The sequence below is a fragment of the Pteropus alecto genome, unplaced genomic scaffold, assembly GCF_000325575.1.
Source record: "Pteropus alecto unplaced genomic scaffold, ASM32557v1 scaffold45, whole genome shotgun sequence".
NCBI classification, from domain to species: domain Eukaryota; kingdom Metazoa; phylum Chordata; class Mammalia; order Chiroptera; family Pteropodidae; genus Pteropus; species Pteropus alecto.
The window spans coordinates 1,829,308-1,850,055 of NW_006442491.1; the positions used below are offsets into that span (position 1 = coordinate 1,829,308).

General features: G+C 38.0%; 1 protein-coding gene across 2 annotated transcripts in view; it reads right to left on the reverse strand.

The window, feature by feature from the left end:
- KIZ (kizuna centrosomal protein) overlaps positions 1 to 20,748 on the reverse strand; it is a 109,361-nt gene that overhangs the window by 13,531 nt on the left and 75,082 nt on the right. Inside the window, exons 10-11 of one of the 2 annotated variants that reach the window (XM_006921548.3) lie at positions 20,051 to 20,116; positions 2,157 to 2,261 (exon numbers count right to left, since the gene is read on the reverse strand). In XM_006921548.3, coding sequence (XP_006921610.1) covers positions 2,157 to 2,261; positions 20,051 to 20,116 — 171 coding nt within the window. Of the gene's footprint in view, positions 1 to 2,156; positions 2,262 to 12,478; positions 13,401 to 20,050; positions 20,117 to 20,748 lie in introns of those variants that run through there. The other variant, XM_025039928.1, reaches the window with a different exon arrangement.

The following is a 20,748-nucleotide window of genomic DNA, read 5'->3' on the forward strand; positions in this document are numbered from 1 at the left end:
GATGCTTGCAGGACAATCCCTGACCTCTGCCCCCTGGGTGTCCTCGGCCTTGGATGTGTCTATTGTAAGTATGATTCTTAACTGGCAGTTGCCCAAGACAAGATCACGTAGAGAGTGCATGGGCATCTCAGCAAAAAGCATTTGCTGAGTTTCTAACGTGTAACCTGCTTGCCTGCATGTGACCTCTGCAGCAGAGCAATTCTTTTAATAATGTGTCCATGTTCTGCCTTAATAGGACCTGTACAGGACCAAGGAATTTCAGACATGAAAACAGAGGAACAAGTTTAAGTGGCTTTCCTTAGAGACAGGTCCAGAGACAAAGACGTAAGACATGTGATATAGAAAGTAACTAAAGCATGTGATGTGTCTTCAAAAGTTAGATTTGGAGGTGGCTCCTGAGTTCAGAATGCACATTCCTACCACTACCTGTAGTGTTGTGAAGTTTAACATGGGGAATTTGGCTTCCATTTTCCTCTGCCCTACCAGCCTATTTTCCTGCTTCTCTTTGGAGCTCATAGAAGTCCCTAGGATCAGAGTGAGAATGAGAATGAAAAAGTAATGCATGACCAAATGTACAATAAAACAGAGGAAGTATCTAACTAAAATGACAGCCAATACTATCAGAAGCACCTCTAAGATCCCAATGCTGGAAAATTTGGAATCTTGCAGAATTACATAGTATAATTCTGAGTGTAGAGTGAGAAAACTGAATCTAGGGGTACTTAACTACACAATCTATAAAGTAGCACTTCACTATGAATAAATTAACAAAAATATGTTAATTATAACCATATTAATAGTGCAAAATTTTTGATACACATCTAAGGGACTATAACTTTTGTCTAATTTACTTATCGTTTGAACCTGTCCAATTAACTATCCAAAGTATGCTTACCAAAAACAGATTTGTGTAGTCACTTCCTAGCTATGTATATCTGCTAACCAACTATAATGCTCCGAAAGAAGCATTACTCCCTGGGGGCATCACTGTAAAATGAGGGGGATAGATAAATACTTTCTAAGATAATTCTGGACTCTAATTCTGTGACTCAAATGTGAAGAAGGTGATGAAAAGCAAACAGTTAAGGGCTCACAAGTGCTCTATCTCTCCAAAGTGATGAAGACCTTCGTTGAGGCAGAGGCCTTGTTTTATACCAAAACAAACTACAAAGTCTCATGTTTGTGAAATTCAAATAACCACCACCAACAATACGGGCAGCCCTCCCCAGAGGCTTTTCTCTAACAGGCACAGTGCTGGGAACTTAACCTGCAGTGGCTCACTGAATCCTCAAAATAACCAAAATAACTGAATTTTGCAGCAACCAATTCTAACACTAATATTATTTAGGAAATAGCTCTCCAAAAACGAGTCTGATGGCACCATAAGTATGTCCCTCAAAAGATGTGTCTGGTAAAGACATCTTTGAGACAACTGGGAAATATGAATATGGACAGGGAATTATGTGATATTAAAAAATCACTGTTCATTTTGGTAGGTAAAATTATGGCATGGTGGTTTATGTAAAAATAAGTCATTAAAGTATACTTCCTTCTGTATTAATCCATTTACTTTAGCAAGGGGAATTGAGGTGACTTATACTAAAAAAAAAGGTATAATAAAATAAAAGCCACTGAAAATAATAAAAATAATAAAGTATAAGAAAACAGAGAAAATTACAATTAAAACAAAAACCCTAAATTTAAGGACTTAGATTTAAACATAAAATTGGTTTTTACTGGGATTTAGTATTTTCATCTAAAGAAGCCCCATATCCCCCAACATCCTGGTGAGGGATGGTAGCCTAGGATGATGCTTCCCACTGATGATTAAGAAACTGGAAGATGTGGGAAGAGAAGGAATTTGAGGTGTCTCCTGTGGTACTTAGTGACAAGTTACTATCATGATATACCGAGTGGAATTCAAGGGCCTGCAAGAGCCATCATCTTGTGCTTCCAGCACATATCCAGGAAGGGAGACTCTTCCCAACTTGTGTTTGTTGAAGGCTGAAAAACTACTGGCTCATTCTCACCCGGCGAGTTACAAATTTAACTTCAGAAACCTTCAAAGAATGACCACTTTTCCCTGAATACAGCACTGGCAGCTGCCCTGGGTCTCCTAGGCACTGATTTCAAGTGCTGAATTCACCCTTGCTTACCTGACAGCTGTAATGCAGAAGCATCTGCCTTTTGAAATCCGTCTTCAGTTTCACTTGAATTATACTGAAGGGTAGACTGCTTTAGCAACTGGTATGCTTTTGTTTCTAAAGATTAAAAAAAGACACAGATAACTGCATAGCCACATGCAAAAGAATGAAGTTGGCCCTTACCTTATACCATACAGAAAAATCAACTCAAAAAATGATTAAAGACTTAAATGTAAGACCTAAAACTATTAAATTCCTAGAAGAAAACATAGGATAAAAGCTTCAGGACAGTGCATTTGGCAATGATTACTTGGATGACCAGAAGCACAGTCAACAAAATAAAAACAAATAAATAGGCCTATATCAAACTTAAAAACTTTTACGCATCAAAGAAAACAATCAACAGAGTGAAAAGGCAACCTACATAATGGGAGAAAATAACTGAAATCATACATTTGATAAGGGGTTAATATTCAGAAAATACAAAAAGCTTCTATATCTCGACGACAAAAATCAAATGGGCAAAGGACTTGAATAGCATATCTCCAAAGAAGATATACTAATGGCCAACAAACACATAAGATGCTCAAAATCACTAATCATTAGAGAAATGTAAATCAAAACTACAAGGAGATATCATCTCATACCCATTAGAATGGCCACTATTGGAAAAAAAAAAAAACAACAAAGCAAAACAAAACAACAAAACAAGAAAATAACAAGTGCTGTTGAGGATGTGAATAAGTTAGAACCTTTGTGCAGTTAATTGGAATGTTAAATAATACAGCCACTATAGAAAATAGTATGGAGCTTCTGCAACAAAATTAAAAACAGAATTACCATATAATTCAGCAATCCCACTTCTGCTTATCTATCCACAAAAACTGAAAACAGGATCTCAAAGAGTTACTGGCACACCTGTGTCCATGAGAACATTTATTCACAAAAGCCAAGAGGTGGAAACAACCCAATGTCCATCAATACTTGAATGGATAAAGAAAATTTGGCATATACATACAATGGAATATTATGCAGCCTTAAAAAAGGAAATCTTATCACATACTACAGCATGAATGAACCCTGAAGACATTACGTTAAGTGAAATAAGCCAGTTATAAGTGGCCAAATGCCATATGATTCCACTCATATGAAGTATCAAAAGTAGTCACAATCATAGAAACAGAAAGTAAAAAGGTGATTACTAAGGGCTGGGATAAAGTATTTCAAGAGTGCAAGATTAAAAAGTTCTAGAGATCTACTGCACAACATGAATATACTTAACACTACTGAAATGTATACTTAAAAATGATGAAGATGGTAAATTTAATGTTATGTATTTTTTACATAATTGAAAAGAAGTAGAGTGACCAGATATTCTAATTTGTCCATGACAATTCAGGTTTATGGCTGCTGTCCTAGTATAATTAATAGGATCCCCTTTTGTTATCAAGAGGTTTCTAGTTTAGATAATAAATTGTCACCCTAGTTAAGAGACATATGGAACAAATGCATTATCATGGCACACACTGGCTACTGACTTTAAAAAAAACTGTAAAGAAAATTTGAACACATATTGAATATTTAATAATACTGATACATTATTATTGTTTTAGGTACGAAAGAATACACAGAAATATTGAATTTTCTATTACCTAGAGAGAAATTTCTTAAATTCTTCCTACGATGTTAATACTTTTCAAATGCATGCAAATTATTTTTTTGAACTGTCCATTGTTAGATATTCTGAAAACAATTTAGTTGAACCCAATTTTTAAGACTCAAAGACAAGTTGTGTAAGTTTATCCAAGGCGGCCAAATTCCATTATTTTGAGTGGGTCTGTGGATAGGTTCAACTCATGGTAAAATGGCTTCTCTCCACCCCAAGCCTTGCAGAAGCCTACAGGAATGAATCAGCAGCAGCAGCAGCACTGATTTCCTTGGTCGGTCACCTGGTAGTACTTTGGAACACTCCCTGCTCTGGCTCTCAGGCTCTCACATTTTGTTGCGGAAAAGCTCCAAAATCAGACCAGCAAAAAACCAAGCAGTAATTGGGAAGAAGGAGAACTCACATTTATTACACGCAGTCTCAGAGGAGGTAGTGCTCTGAAGAGTCTGGGCCCCCAGCTCAGTTGCATCATTCCTTATATACAGGACTTTTACACAAGCAAATTGGTTGATTTGAACTCAGACAGTTACAAACGGCGTGAGTTGCTATGCTTGCAAGAAGTGACACTGATAGAAGGGTGGCAGTTATGGGTTCCTGATGGTTACAAATTGTTACAAGGAGGGGTGGGACTGCTAAGGTACAAAGTGCTACAAGAGCCAGGAACTGCTGGGGTACAAGCAGTTACATTTGTTACTTAGACAGGTGAAGCAAAGTGCAAGTGAGCTCTGCAAGTGAGCTCTTGCATGCAGCAAGTATATTTACAGAAGCAGAACAGAAGGCTAATTAGCTTTTAATGAAATTCCCAAAACTTCCTCTTCAATTTGAGTGTGGGATTTCTGGGCTGGGTGAATGGCAGGAGGGTCAGGAAGGAACAATAGCAGGAAGAGCTCAGACATCCAGAGCTGAGAAAAATCTAACCCAGGTTTGTTGTGGGGACAGAAAGAGCATTTGTAGGGAGCAAAGCCAGGTGCCACAGAGGGAATAGCAGCAGCCTGGACTTGGCTAGGGTCCACAGGAAACCCTTAGCCCTGCCGGGCTTCTCATAGCATCTGCTGTAAGTTAAGGTGGGAAGACTTTGGGAAAAACAATAAAGATCACATAAAGGACCCAAGTGACACAACCTTCCCACTACCTCAAGTCTCAAGGATGCCTGGATGAAAGGGAAGATGGAGAATGAGAGTTTTAGCATAGACATCCATGTTCTCATCTTTAACATGGCCACAAATAAACTCCCTGCTGTTAGCGCCAGGGGCTTGCAATCAGACACCTTCCCGCTTTTGCTGTCTCAATTTAAGAACTTAACCACAAACCCCTTATTACTGGATTAAAACTACCATCGTGCTGAAGAATAAAAGTATAACTTATCTTGCCCTACTGAGAATCAATCAAGATAAAAATAAGTATTTAAAATGAACATATTTTGAGATATTAAATGCTGTATAACTGGAACTAGTATATAGAAAATTTTAATAAAGAAAACACCAGATACAGTGCATGCAGAGGGGAAAGTATTGTTTTGGGTTACTTCTAGCCATATGTGTTGAGTACTGGCCTGGGTAGAAAGCGTTTCTTGCTTTAGGTTAGTCCCACTGACCTAGGAGGGCTCCAATAGGATGGCATCATAACACTCTCCAATTAATCCTAATATCCATTTTACTTCAGATTTGTTGTAAGGTAATTTGAGGGAGGAGGTTATTAATAATATCAAAGACAGAGTTCCCGAATTCTAGGAAGGTAAAGAATCACTGTAAAAAAGGTGAAAATGCTGTTTTTCTAAAGATCAAGCAAAAAGTTTTTCAGCTATTAGGATACTGAAGAGGAATTTTTACTCAAAAGGTTAATCAGCTCTTTGTTCTGCTTCTGTAGATATGCTTGCTGCATAGGCCTTATTCAAAATTAATTGAAGACTCAGCTTCCCTTTTGCTTCTTCTAAGCAACATGTACCCCTTAGCAACTCCTGTGCTTTATAACTCTTTGTAACTGCCTGCAACCCATAGCAACTCCCACGCATTGTAAACGGCTGAGGACAAATTAACCAATCAGCCCATGCCAAATAAATTCTATATAAGCAATGTTGCAACTGAGCTCCAGGCCCAGATCTTCAGAGTACTAGCTCCTCTGAGAACACTGGCATAATAAACTGCTTGGTTTCTCACTGGTCTGACTTTTGCAACTTTTCTGCAACAATACAAGTCTAGGTCTTAATGACCATATGCTATTTTTGTATTCAATTAAAGTCATTTGGTTAAGAAAAAACAGTAAAATAGAAATTTTTAAAAAGGAAAGAAAGTTGCTCCTGGTGGCTGGAAGCTGGACTTTGGGGTTCTTCTTGTCTACTATCTAAAGGTAAATCATTTGACTTTAGTGACCTGGCTCTCAGAACAAGGAAAAACATGCTATTTATTTTCAGGAGGGAATTTTTATGAAAAATATCAAGCTAGTAGTTTTAATGTAAATTTTAGATTTGGGATGATTAAATATTCTGTCCAAATACAAGACAGACCGATATTATTACTGGTCTGAGTCTAGAAAGGAAAGAATGTGAAGTGAATTCACTCTTAGCAGCAAGAGACCGCTTTATTACTCTGGAAAAAAGCCACTTCCATGTTCCAAACCTTCCACTCTGGTTTCTTCTCCTTCCTTACTGAAGGACTTGAACTCTTTAACTGGACTATGATCTTAGCCCTTCAAGGCTGCCTGAATATGCTTTCAACTGTACAACAGTTTTAGAGGGAGACAGCTCATCTCTCCTGCTCCATTCAACCAGAGCTCACCCCTTACCAACCATGGCTCCTCACTGATATTTGATCCTTATGCCCCGTCTCTAAGTGGAGAGTTACTGAATCTCACCTGGACAATTTTTATCTCGGATGTAGCTGCCCTGAACCAAGTAATAAAGGTTTGGCAAAATCAAGCTAGGAACTGCTGGGCACATCACCTGTCCCAGCCCTGATGCATAATTCCTCTAAGTTTAAGGGCAAAATGAAGTTTAAAAAGTAAAAGGATTAAGTGAATTTACTTGGAGGACTAAACACTATTTGAGGCAGGACCAGAGATACCAAACCGGCATGTATCACACCCTTATTCACCCTTATTTTAGTCTGAAGAACTGCACAAAATAACATATGAAGGACTAGGAGACAATTCAAAAAGGAAAAGCAAAATTAAATTTTGGTTAGAGTAATTAGGAGAGGTTAAAGGCTACATAGCCTGTGTAGAAGGGAAGAATCTAGTTCGAGAATATAGATTCTGCAAATAGACTGGACAAGGTGGGACTGTAAATGCAGACACTTTCTGGGGCCAAGCAGGAACTATATATAAGTGACTCTGGTCGGGTGGGAGCAGTGGGAGGGGTGAGCCTTGTAGCAGTCTGGAGACATGTACATGCCCTGTCTGGAGGGTGGGAATTGCTTTCAGGTGGGAAAGTGGTCCTAGTCTTGCCAGACTTCTGCCTTTTTAAATAAAAAAATAAAAAACTGCACAGGCCAAAACATACTTGCAACATCAAAACTAAATGGTGGTAAGCAATTTTTTCTGTGTTGCAAAAAGTAGGGCAAGAAAACTGAAAAACTTTAGCCAAGGGATATAAGCCAGATGTTAGGAAAATATCACTTAAAGAGACCTCAGCACATATTATCAAGGGAGGCTGCAATAGTGTATAGAAATTTTTAAGTAGCTGTATGTATCAAATGGACCAGGTTTCCAACTCTTTGAAAGCAAGAGTATACCTTTTGCTAGAGGTGCTCAAACAATTCAGACATTCTCCATGAGTAGTCTAGAAGACTTGGCTAGGAGTCCAACTTCATAAAGCAAAAAGGCAAAGCTACATACAAGGTTCAAGTTAGCCTGCTATAAACAAGGTAGGGATAAGGTTCATACATTTCCAAGGAGGAAAAAATTTTAATCTTCCCAATGGGCAAATAAACTCTAAGTCTGCAAATCTGAGGATTGGGTAGCTCCTTAGAACTCCAGGGAAACACTTTCTCCAATTAATAATGTTGAACTCTCAGAAAACTACTGAGTAGTGAAATTATTATATAAAACAATTATTTCTAAAGAATACACTTATTTTCACATCTTTTTTTCACAGCTTTATTGAAATAGAATAGACAATTAGTTGCTCATATTTACAATATACAATTCAATGATTTTTTTCAGTTATAGTTGGAATATAATTTTCAGTTGTACAGCACAGTGATTAGAGATCTATATAACTCACGAAGTGATCATCCCATAAGTCTAGTACCCTTCTCCCCTCTTATATTACAATATTATTGTCTCTATACTTTATGCTATACTTTATACCTCCATGACTATTTTGTAACTATCCTTTGTACTTCTTAATCCCTTTGCCCTTTTCCACCAACCTCCCCAACCCCCTTTCCATTTGGTAACCCTCAAAATATTCTCTGTATCTATAAGTTTGTTTCCACATTGTTTATTTTGTTCTTTAGATTCCATGTGTACATGAAATCATATGGCATTTGTCTTTATCTGACTCACTCCACTCAGCACAGAACCCTCTAGGTCCATCATGAAATATCTTTTTCCATCCCTTTACTTTCTGTCCGTGTGTTTTTTAATCTGAAGTGAGTCTCTTGTAGGAAGTTTATATAAGGGTCTTGTTTTCTTAGTCATTCATCCACCCTATCTTTTGATGGGAGCATTGAATTCCTTTTCATTTGAAGTACTTGTTGATTGATATGTAGTTACTGCCATTTTTTATTCATATTTTTGACACGTTTTTTCTTCTTAAAGAAGTCCCTCCAACATTTCTACAATACTGGCTTGGTAGTGATGAACTCCTTTAGCTTTTTCTTGTCTGGGAAGTTCTTTATCTGTCCTTTGGCTCTAAATGATTGCTTTGCTGGGTAATCTTGGTTGTAGGTTGTGGATTTTCATCACTTTGAACATTTTGTGCCAAGTCCTTGTGATTGCAAAGCTTCTTTTGAGAAACTGGCTGCCAGTGTTATGGGAGCTCCCTTGTAGGTAACTAATTACTTTTCTCTTGCTTTTAAGATTCTCTCTTTGTATTTAATCTTTGGAATTTTAATTATGATGTGTCTTGGTGAGGGCCTCTTTGGGTTCATTTTTTGGGGGACTCTCTGAGCTTCTTGGGGCTGTATGTCTATTTCCTTCAACAGGTTAGGGAAGTTACCATAATTATTTCTTCAAACATATATTCAACTTCTTGTTCTCCTTCTTAAGGTACCCCTGTGACATGGATGTTTTTAGCCTTAATTTTGTCCCATTGGCTCCTTAAATTATTATTATATTCTTGGTTACTTTTTTCTGGCCATTCTGATTGGGTGTCCTCTGCTACCCCATCTTCTATATTGGTGATTCTGTTCTCCACTTCATCCACTCTGCTGATTCCCTCTTACATACTCTTCATCTCAGATAATGTGTTCTTCATTTCTGACTGGCTCCCTTTTATAATTTCCATTTCCATTTTTATGTTTTTTATCTCTTTAAGTTATTGAGTTCATCTCTTCTCCTAAGTTCATTGAGCATCTTTATCTGTTAGATTGCTTGACTTTGGAGCTTAGTTCTGTCCTTTCATGTAGGATAAGCATCTCTGTCTCCCCATTTTGGCTACCTTTCTTTGTCTGTTTCTATGTACTAAGCAAAGCTCCTAAGTCTCTCAGTCTTATTAGTGTGGCTTTGTGTAGTAGGTGTCCAGTGGCACACCCTTGAGAGGGGTCCAACTGCAGGCCAAGTTTAGCACCATCCTGTGCCCCTCCAGGGCCACCTGGTCAGATTTAGCAAGCAATCCACAATGTTGTGCTTATAGTTGCCTCAGGAGGCCACACCAGAAACCAATGCTGGCTGCTGCCAGTGTGGGGCTTGGAGCTATTCAGCAAGGGGCACAGTGCACACCAAGGACACCACTGGATGCGTCTTGGGTAGGGCTGCAAGTTGGGAGGGGCAGAGTTTCAGGGAATCCTCTGGGCAGAGCAACCTCTGTTATCCAGTTTGATGATGTCTCAGCTATGACGGTGCCTGTGGCGTCTGCGTCTGCACGCTAGAATGGGGGAGGGCTCAACAGACGAACAATGGATACTGCCAGCACTTCTATGGGGAGAGAGACTTGCCTCCAGCCCTTGCTCTGAAGCTCAACAACTCAGCGTCCCCCCATATCCTGGTGCTGCCTGAGTAGCCAACCCAGTGCTGAGGCTCAGAGTGAGTGAGTCTATCACTGTGAAAGTTTGGCTGTGGCCTTCAAGAGGAGTCTAAATCTGCTGGCTGCAGCTGCCGCAGCCTCTGTCTTACTGTGAGACCAGGCAGCCTCACGTCTCCGCCCCCTCCTACCATTGCAGGGTGATTTCTTATTTCTCTCCCCAGGCTACTCTGCTTGCTGTTTATTCTGTGGTTTTGTCACAACTCTGGTGTGGTCGCAAGAAGAGATGTACAAAGCCTGTAAGCCATCTTGCCCCTCCTCCCAAGAATACACTTATTTTCAGTGAGAATGTTCTGGTACACACAGAAACAAAGATGCATGCATGCTCAAGCTTTCAGTTCTGGATCTCTCAGTCAAGCATCTAACACATGCTCAAATGTGTTAAGCTTTAGTTTAAATAGTACTTTGTTTAGTTTAAACAAAGTCAGGCAAGGGGGCCAGGGACTTAAAATCTGTCCTTGACTATTAATTCTAGACAGATGACACAATGAGATAAATATATCTTCCTACTTCCTTACATAATCTGGCCAAACCCAATCATTGATCTTCCTGCAAAGTGGTGATGGATCACTGAGATTGTTTTTTTCTTTTTGACATGTGTTTTGTGTCTAGAAAATGGCAATGGCTAGAGAAACAAAGTGAAAACATGCCGAATAAAGGGAGGTAGGAGAGAGATGATGTTGGAGAGAAGAGAAAGAAAAAGCCTCAACTTCTTTTATTCTCTTTTATATGCAAATGTACACCTGCTAAAATACTTCTAAATCTACAAATAAAAAGAAAAAAAAATATCTGATGAACGAGTGCTTTTAACAACCCATTATAAGAGCCAGATAAACGTGTGGTTCACCAGCCTCGATGGGGTTTCTCTGAGTCAGAGGTTCTGTCCATGGCTTTCACAGAAATCCCTAATGAAAAAAGAGTTAGGTCCAGAAAAGGAATCACAAAGGAGATACAAACAATACTATCACTACAGCTAGAAAAAAACAACCTTGAACTGACAAAGAACTGGGCATCTTTGAGTAAGAAAGGCTAAACTATCATTCCTATATGAAGTATGTAGAATTTTTTAAATTAAACTTGAAAAGTATTTTTTCTGTCCACTGAATTTCTCAGTACTGTTCACATATATCTATACCCATGCAATTTTTTTTTTGCATATTACACTAGATGTGTTGCTGATGCAGCAAACTCAGTCATTTTTGCAAAATAAAACAATAATTGTGGGATATGTTTCTAAAATTAATTCTAAAGATAAATATTATCACTTAAAATCCAGAAACCACTTCTCTAGTAATTTGCTCAAATAAAAATGAGAAACTATTAGGCTATGGGTACTTTCGCAATTTTGAAAATACAGAAAACTCATCTATAGGAATTTTAGTTTTTATGTCATAAGTCTATGTGAATGTGGGATATAGAGGTTGAGTCCACTTTTCATGTCCAGACTTTCCACTCCACTCCACTAGTAGTCCTGGGTCTGTAAATCTATTGTCCAGGTTTCTCTGTCCTCTCACACAGAGGGCTGAGGTACAGAGTAACACCTAATTCATATGACTTGCCTGGAGTGGCTTCAGGAAGTAGGTTTATATTACATTCTTAATTTTTATGAAATAATTCAACAATTACACCTGAACATAAATGCCAGGCTTATAACTGACCTTTAATGAACATTTTAAAACTGAATTGAAACAGTTTTGCTGGTATTGCTTCATATGTAAATTTATAACCACAGTGCCTGCCACTTATCACTGTTCAACCATGGGAGGTGAATTTTCAACTCTCAAAGTCATAGAAACATAAAAGTCATTTTATGTTTTCAAAGATAAAATGATCAGTGATCTTGATCAGTCAGGTATATTATATTGGCATAATTAGTTTTTAAAAACAATATTTTTTGCAAGTTACACTCAATTTATATAATGAGAAGATTCAGAAATAAAGACATTAATATTATCAATTTCATTGCCTATGGTAGTGCCAGGAATAATCACTGAATAAGATAAACTGGATTCTAGGAATGTAAAATATGAAGAAATCCCTCCTCAGCCCCTGTAGGGGATTGAATAATGTATTTCCCCCCCAACCCCCACCCGCTCAAATTCATGTCCACCCAGAACCTCAGAATGTGACCTTATTTGGAAATAGGTTCTTTGCAAATGTAATTAATCAAGAATCTCACGAAATCATCCTGGATTTGCAGTGGGCCCTAAATCCAATGAATGGTATCCTGATAGGAAGAGCAGCGGACACAGGAGACACAGAAAAGAAGGTGATGTGAAGATGGAGGCAGAGGTTCGGAGTTATACTGCCACAAACCAGGAGCCACCAGAAGCTGAAACAGGCAAGCAAGGACCCTCCCCTGGAGCCTTCAGAGGGGGCACAGTCCTGCTGACACTTTAATTTTAGACAGCTGGCATCCAGACCTGTGAGAAAATACATTTCTGTTGTTTTAAGGTTGTGATAGTTTGTTACAGCAGCCCTAGGAAAATGCATTCAGCCCTCTGTATCCACAGGTTTTACATCCATGGATTCAACCAACTGCAGATGAAAAATATTTTTTTAAATCCCAGAAAGTTCTAAAAAGCAAAACTTGAATTTGCCACATGCTGAGCACTATGCTAATCCACACTAATGAAGTGATTTGGAGGCATATCATGCTGTAGCCTATATGAAATATAATGCCATTTTATATGAGACTTGAGCATCTATAGATTTTGGCATTGAATGGGGGGTTGAGGGTAATAGGTCCTGAAACTAATCCTCTGGAAGACACCAAGAGATGACTAATATACTCCCTAATCCTTGATTTTATTAAAATATCGAAAGCTCAACCTCTTTTCTCTCTCCTCGAGTCTCTCTGTAAAGTGAGGCTATTTCACAACATGACTTCATCTAAGGGCTCTTTCATCTTTGAGACCCCCTGCTCCATGGTTCTCGAACCTGGGGAGTCACTTGAGTATGTTATAAAAGGTTGATGCCTAGCTCTCACCACTAGAGGTTCTGATGGAACTGGTCAAGAAAGAGGCTGGGACACAGGTATGCTTTAAAAATCTATACAGGATTCTACTGTGCAACTGCCGAGAATTTCTCTAGGCACATACGAGTCCATTGCCTTGAATACTGGGGAATCTAATCAAGAGTACTCTCAGACAGCTGCCTTTCATTCTTTAATGACTATGTTAAATAAATATCATGACCCTATAATGTTGTGAGTGAATGCTCTGCTATAATGAGTAGCAGGCAGCAGGCCCAGTAGGTGAAGTCCCAGCAGCCTGATCCCTGCCACACAGGGCGAGATGATCTGCAATGGACAGTCCAGAAGCATATGGTGGTTCCTTGGTTTTGCATGACTTGGTGGCCCCTTGTTCCAGGTGTAGCAGGTAACATGTCTACTGATTCTTGTGCATTTCTGGGACAGGACAAATAAGGAACAGTTTTTAGTAAAGTCTCAGCAGTGGACGTATCATGCCACTGTACTTTGGCAGTCCAAAGTTGTCACTAGTCTTTTCTCCCAGGATAAATTTAGCCACCAATGACAACCTGGCCATCAAATGTTTCCAGATCTTTTCCAATCTGATGTAAAACTCAAGCATAATGTTTTGGGAAAGACTGCCCACAACCCCAAGTGGCACCTCTCAAATTTATGCTGACTTCCTACAAAGCTGCTAAATAGACATACCCTAGAATGACCTTGAATATTTCAGCTTGCCAAAGAATATCAGTGAGAAATGGCACAGTCAGGCAACGACTTTCAACACAGTTTGACCAAGAGAACCGATGTCAAAAGAATGAGAGGCTGAATGGATAGTCTCAGAGGCTTAATCTTCTTGAGATAAAAGCTGTGAGCCCTTTTCACATGGAGCTTAAGGAGATGAATTTTGCCAGGATAAGCACATGGGCTGGGAAAAGTACTGGTGGAGTAAATGACTGAATCCACAAGCATTTAAGGAAACTCCTTAATACTCTAATTTTTATTCATTTGTTTGACAAAATGAGTGCCCACTGTATACCAGATACTGTGTTAAGTGATGGGTTTTTATGATATATAGCATTTGCTAAAGCTAAAATTCACTTAACTCTCAAAGGTAAATTTAGTGTGAATACAAATAAAATTGCCAATGTGGGAAATTTCGCTTTGGGGGTATAAGTGGTTCAGAGGGAGACTTCCCCTCATAATCTAGGTAAGTATTGCTTTAATTCTGGCCTAAGTGTACTTAGATTTGCCCCTCTTTATAAAGGGCATACCTCTTGGTACAATCCACACTCAGAAATCCTTGCAAGCTGACCACCTCTCTAGGCCTAATGTAATAGAAAGGAAAAGTATGGCTGCATTCATCACTGTTCTCAAAAGCATCCTTGAGGAGCTGATCTTTTGTTGCTGATGTTTAATTGATCCAGACATTCTGATGCAGTTGCCCATCTTATAAAATGAAAGAGGTAGAGTAGTAGAACAGGAGTCGGGGGCTTAAATCCTGAAGTTTGAGTTCAACTCAAGATCCAACACACAAGGTATATGGCCTTGAGCAGGAATCAACCCTTGTAAGATTCTGTTGGACTGTCTGTAGAATGAGTTACTGATATTTACCCCACAGGGCTCTTTTGAAGATTACACATGATAGAGGCTTTGTGAGGGCAGGGACTCAGTCTTTTGCTGTCTGTGGTATTCCTAAGGTATACGATACGTGCAAATGATATACTATTTATAACACATAAAAAACCATATATTCATAGAGATCAACATTAATCTGTGATTTCTACTTGGATTCTTTAGTGTGAACAACTAGACTAGTAAAAGGGGTAGATTGTGTTAACAAGAACAGATCATACATGCTGTGGGAATACTTACTTAATTGTGTGTGTGGGTGTGTGTACACCTGGATTTCTACATGCACTATAGCACAGATTACAGGAGCTAGAGTTATGAAACTCATACTCTCCATAATGATGATTAACAAAGCAGATGCCTTCAAAGTGATAGCACACTCCTTAAGGATGAACCCCTTTTCCAAGAAGACCTACGTTGGGAGTGATAAGCAAAATAAGGAAGGGAATTAGAGAAATGAGAATGTTGGCACATTTTCTTTCTTTAATATGGACTGAGAATCACAGTCTTTTACCATTAGAAAGTAGATCATAGTTCCCAGAAATGAGAATTCCTTCCACAGTGCCCCTCTAGAGAGCAAGTTCCTGCCACAGTTCAAGGACCCGGCACAGAATCCCACATTTGGAATATACTCAGCTTGGTTTTGCTGATACGAAGAGCTAGAAAGTTTTTCCATTATTGAGCTGTTAATTCCTTCCCTGAAACACTCACTGAACTACACTCTACAATTATGCTCGTTTAACGTTCTGCCTTCTACACGGTGGTAGCCTGGCAAATTTTTAAAGATAGCTTTTGTGTGTTTCTCAGGTTAAACTTTCCCAGGGTCTTCATTATTCTGAAAATGTATAACCTCCTCAGAGCTTCCCCCTCCCCTTCATTCTGCCCCCCCTCCTGGTGCCTGCCCTGGATTTCACCCTCGCCTCTTTCTCTACTTTATCTCTTCTGAGAAAGTTGCAAAGCAAATAAAGTCACATAGAAGGACCCACACTGATGTAGAGTGCTTCAGGACCATTGAGAATTACTATTGTAACCAGCCGGTTATCAATTTGAAGAGTAGCTTTAATAAGCAAATTTCAATCACAGCATCATCTGGGTTTAGTTACACTAAAGTAAGCCAAAGTGTCTTTATAAAGCAATTTCATCTACAAGAGAGGTTCCCACGAAAAGAAACCACAGGAAAACATTGATGGTAATTTTAGTGTATTGATAAAACTTGTGCCCTCATTAGACTTAAGGTTTTGAAAAAACATTCCACATGTGTGTAAATTTCCCAAAACATGTTCCACACAACATTAATCCTATTGGCTGTTCATAGAAAGGATTCCATTTTCAAACAGAAGGTGAGTTATTTGACTTTATGTTCACACTTTTAAATAGTTCATTTACTGAAAGTCTTCTAAAAGTCTTCAACATGCTCTTGTGCACTGTGCATTCTGCCCAGGAGAGAGAGACCAGACAGGGTTTAGCCACAAGATATGTATTCCTTGCAGTATCTTCTGGGTGGAGCACTGCACAGAACACTTTTGGGGAAATGCTGCATCAGATCACCAACCGTGTTGAGGCAGCACATCAGGGGAGGACTGTCACCTAGTGATGAGGGAACTTGCAATGTTCTCACCTGTGTGCATGTAAGCAGAGACAGCTGAGCCTTGACCAGAGCAATCCCTAGGAGCCACTTCACCAGCTTTTTGTGATTCTTCTCTAAGGGTTTCTTCATAGGACTAATTAGAAATTTCAAAACTCTCTTCAAGTTTTAGGATAAGTAAACATCTTTCTGGATTCAAAGCAGTTGAGTTCTCTAGTGAAAATTTATCGCAGAAACTACTAGTAAGCACTAATAGCCAGTGGTCAATGAGGAATTATGCCAGTACTGCACCTCAGGAAGGTAAGCAGCTATCAGAATAACAAACAGGCTGGTGGTGCCCAGGCACTCTCCTCTGGTTTACTTTTTCTGTGGCGCAGCACCCCATCATCACTGCTTCTTTACCTCTTTCAGTTTACTTTGTGAGGTTCCTTTCAACTAGATGTCACTTGTTTGAAATGCTGGGGAGTGTGGGACCAGTGCATAAGACCAATACTACTACTAAGAGTCATAAGAATATTATTAGAAACTATAGCTAACATGTATGAGTGTGTCATACATGCGTGGCATGTTCACACACATGACCTTATTTAAACTTTAAGACAATCTTGCCAAGTGCTAGGTATGCCCGCTTTTCTAATACAGAGGCTCAGAGAGGTGAAGAAATGGGCAGGGAGTAAAGAGCAGACACTGATGGCTGATGCCAAAGCCCAGGCTCAACTGCCACATCTCCTCAACTCCCAGAGGACAGCCTCTGGGATATTCTTTTTCTTTGGAAGATCCTAGAAGGAATGCAGCCCATCCAAGCAAGAAAGCCTTAACAAAAGTGTCATAAAGGGGGAGGAAGAATTTATCTTAAATCAAATATATACTTGCCTTATTTTACCAAAGGCCAAATCTCCAAAGAATTATGACAAAAGATACAAAAATTTAATAAAGAGACGATGGTCAAGAACTTAAGAGATCAAAGCAGCTTCAATGACTGACATAGCAGCAGTATTAAGCAGAGCCAAGGTACATGAGACCTTCAAACATTAACTCCATGGGAGGTCCAATGGGTGTGGAGCAAAGAATGAAAAAAGTGTGGTGGTAAGAACAGAATGGCAATGCTCAAAGTAAATGGCTTTGAAAAGTTTTTCATATCTTGCAAGTTATTTTATGTCTAATACTTTGGCATATTTTTTAAACTGCCAACTATTGATAGATTGATGGCAGGTTGCTGGAATTACAAATTTCTTTAAAAATCTTAGTGGCAAAAAGCCCTTATTACTTCTAGGCTCATCATACCTTTTTCTGCATGAAGAGAAGGAAGATTTGAAACCCAGATACTTAACTATCTTACCTCTTATAAAGAAATTCTATGACATAGATATAGAGAACATATTCGTGGTTGCCAGAGACAGGGGGTGGAAGGTGGGTGAAATGGGTAAAAGGGGACAAAAGGTACAAATTTCTGCAAATTAAAATCACAATGAGATATTACCTCACACCTGTCAGAGTAGCTATTATCAATAAATCAACAAACAACGAGTGTTGGCAAGGATGTGAAGAAAAAAAACCCTTGTGCATTGTTGGTGGGATGGTAAACTGGTGCAGCCACTATGGAAAACTGTATGGAGTTACCTCAAAAAATTAAAAAATAAGACTAGCATATGACCCAACAATTCCACTTCCGGGTATTTATCCGAAGAAATCTAAAACACAAATTTAAAAAGATATATGCACACCTATGTTCATTGCAATATTATTTACAAGAGCCAAGATATAGAAGCAACCTAGTGCCTATTAATAGACGAATGGAAAAAGAAGTGGTACATATATATAATGAAACATTATTTGGCCAATGAAATCTTACCATTTGCAACAACATGGATGGACCCAGAGTAATGTATTTTGCTAAGTGAAATAAGTCAGACAGAGAAAGGCAAATATCATAAGATTTCACTTATATGTGGAATCTAAAAACAAAATAAACAAAGTAGAAACTAACTCAGACACAAATTGGTGGTTGTCAGATAGGAGGGGCTGGGGGAATGGGTGAAAGAAATGAAAGGGATTAAGAAGTACAAATTGTCAGTTATAAAAATAGTCATAGGAATGTAAAATACAGCATAAGGAATATAGTCAATAATATCGTAATAACTAGGTATTGTGTCAGATGGGTACTAGACTTATCGGGGTGATCACTTCATACATTATATAAATGTCTAATCACTATGTTGTATACCTGAAACTAATATAATATTGTATGTCAACTGTAATTGAAAACTAAATTTTAAAAAAGGTCAAAAAAGAGGCATAAATTTCCAGTTATAAATGTCATGGGGAGGTAATGAACAGGATGGTGATAAGGTTAATAATACTGTACTGCATATTTGAACATGGCTAGGAATGTAAATCTTAAAAGCTCTCATCACAAGAAAAAAAATTTTTTGTAACTGTGGTGATAAATGTTAGCTAGACTTACTGTGGTGCTCATTTCACAATGTATACAAATATCGAATCATTATACTGTACACTTAAAACTAACAGTGTCATATGTCAATTATACTTCAATAAAAAAATTCTATGAGAAAATAACATTTGCATTAATTTTGGGGAGAGTCTTCTACTTGCAGCAAGGGATGACTGGAAAGAATACGTAAGAGACAAGTAAGAATAGGCAACTAGAACACTTCCGGGTTTCTCCCCAATAAGCCTTTATGATTTTAATTTTAACTGAAATAAATTCAGAGGTCATTAGATACTTCTACATTCAAAGGTAAATGCAAAAGGAAAGTATCTAAATGATGTCTTGGTTATTTGCAGTTTGGGGTCATCTACACTTCTATTAATAAAATAAATAAAGAGGGAACTCTACCAGAGTTTTCTCAAAATAAAGAATAAAAATGCAACAAACATATCATTGGGAAATATTTAAAAGAAAACTTCTGTATTTTAGAGTGAAATATTATCTGATGCAGAATATATAAATTGCTCTACTATAAATTCCTTTTTCAAAACCAGAGTTCATCATAGAAACATGGTTTAAAAAATTAATCATCAGTCCATGAATTGTGTTGCCATAAAAGAAAGCCATTCCTTTCTGCATATAAACAACAAAACTACCACATATGCAGATGCATGCCTTAGTACCTTGGTGCAATGGTGTATTGACTTGTATAAATATTTAAAGTCAGACCTTTGAATTTATAATGAAGTAGCACACCACTTTACTAAATAAGGTACAACTAAATGTAGATGTACAACAAATAGAACTCTGTTCAGAATACTAATTGCTGCTGTCAATATTCTAAAACTAAAAAAAGTAATGATATTCAGATTTCATCTAAACAAGCCTAATACATGTGCAGAAATCTTAACTGGTCTTGGAGAAACCTTATTGCTCAAATTTTTAAATTATTAGACAGGCTTTGTAACTGAGGGACAAGCAAGCTTCCTGTCTGGCATTCCCTCCCCCGCCCGTGCTCTTATTTTAATGATGCATATTCAATTATCACAAGAAAGAAAAGAGTAAAATCAGAAACATCTGTAGTTTGCCATAATGACTGGGTATTCCCTACAGAGACTGACCTTTCCACACAGACGCAGGTGCTGAAAGGCTACGTGATGGGGGATGCTCACATGTGTAAATATATAAGATGATTATAAAGAATTCAATAGACATGATTATTTTCTACCTTAGTTTGTGTTAATATAAGCTTGCAGGTTATGATCATGTGTTCTTATGATTAATCTTCTGCTCCAGCATGTGAGCATGTAGTTGAAATATATCTGCTCTTAGCAGAGTCCACAAACCACTAACCTAGGATGTTCTGATTATATAATAAGGTTGAATCCTGTGTTTGAAACTCTTAGGCAACTATAACTTTACCTGTGATTGGAATCTTTGCTGCCATGCTTTCTTCCTTGCTCTCGTCTCTGCAGCCACTTGAAACTTCTAAAAATCAAACACATGATAATAAGAATGTATTTCAGGGTTATATTTATGGTCTATATACTTACGGTCTTTTTTTTTTTTTTAACTACCATTCCTCTTATTTTCATTGCCTTCCTACTTTCTTTTTTTTTTTTGGTTAGTTTATTTCTTGTCTGACAGCTATCAAATTTGAGTGAGGCTTAAAACAAGTGAGCCTCAAATCTTGTGCATGTATCTCAACTTCTGAATACATCCTTAGCAACTCATAGCTGTCTTGGAAGTACCACTATAGTGATTTACTGGAGGGTCTTAACAATAATGCTCAAATGATCACAATTTCTGGATACTAAAAATTGGTTTTTAAATTTTGGGGGGCATAAATTCATTGATTCTTATCTGTTCAGGCTTTTGTAAGGTTGTATTATAATTTAAAAAGCATGTTTAAAAATTATGAGTAAATTATGTTAAGTGATATTAAAAACTTCACACAGTACTTTATGTGAAGTACTTTATGGAGTCATTTTAATGGAATCATCTTCATCTTTGTAGGATAATCAAAATTATCTACTGCCAAGTGATTAATTTTAAGATTTCATAACTTATAAAAACTTAATTTATTTGAAGTTCAGCAGAACTGCAGACCTACAATTAGG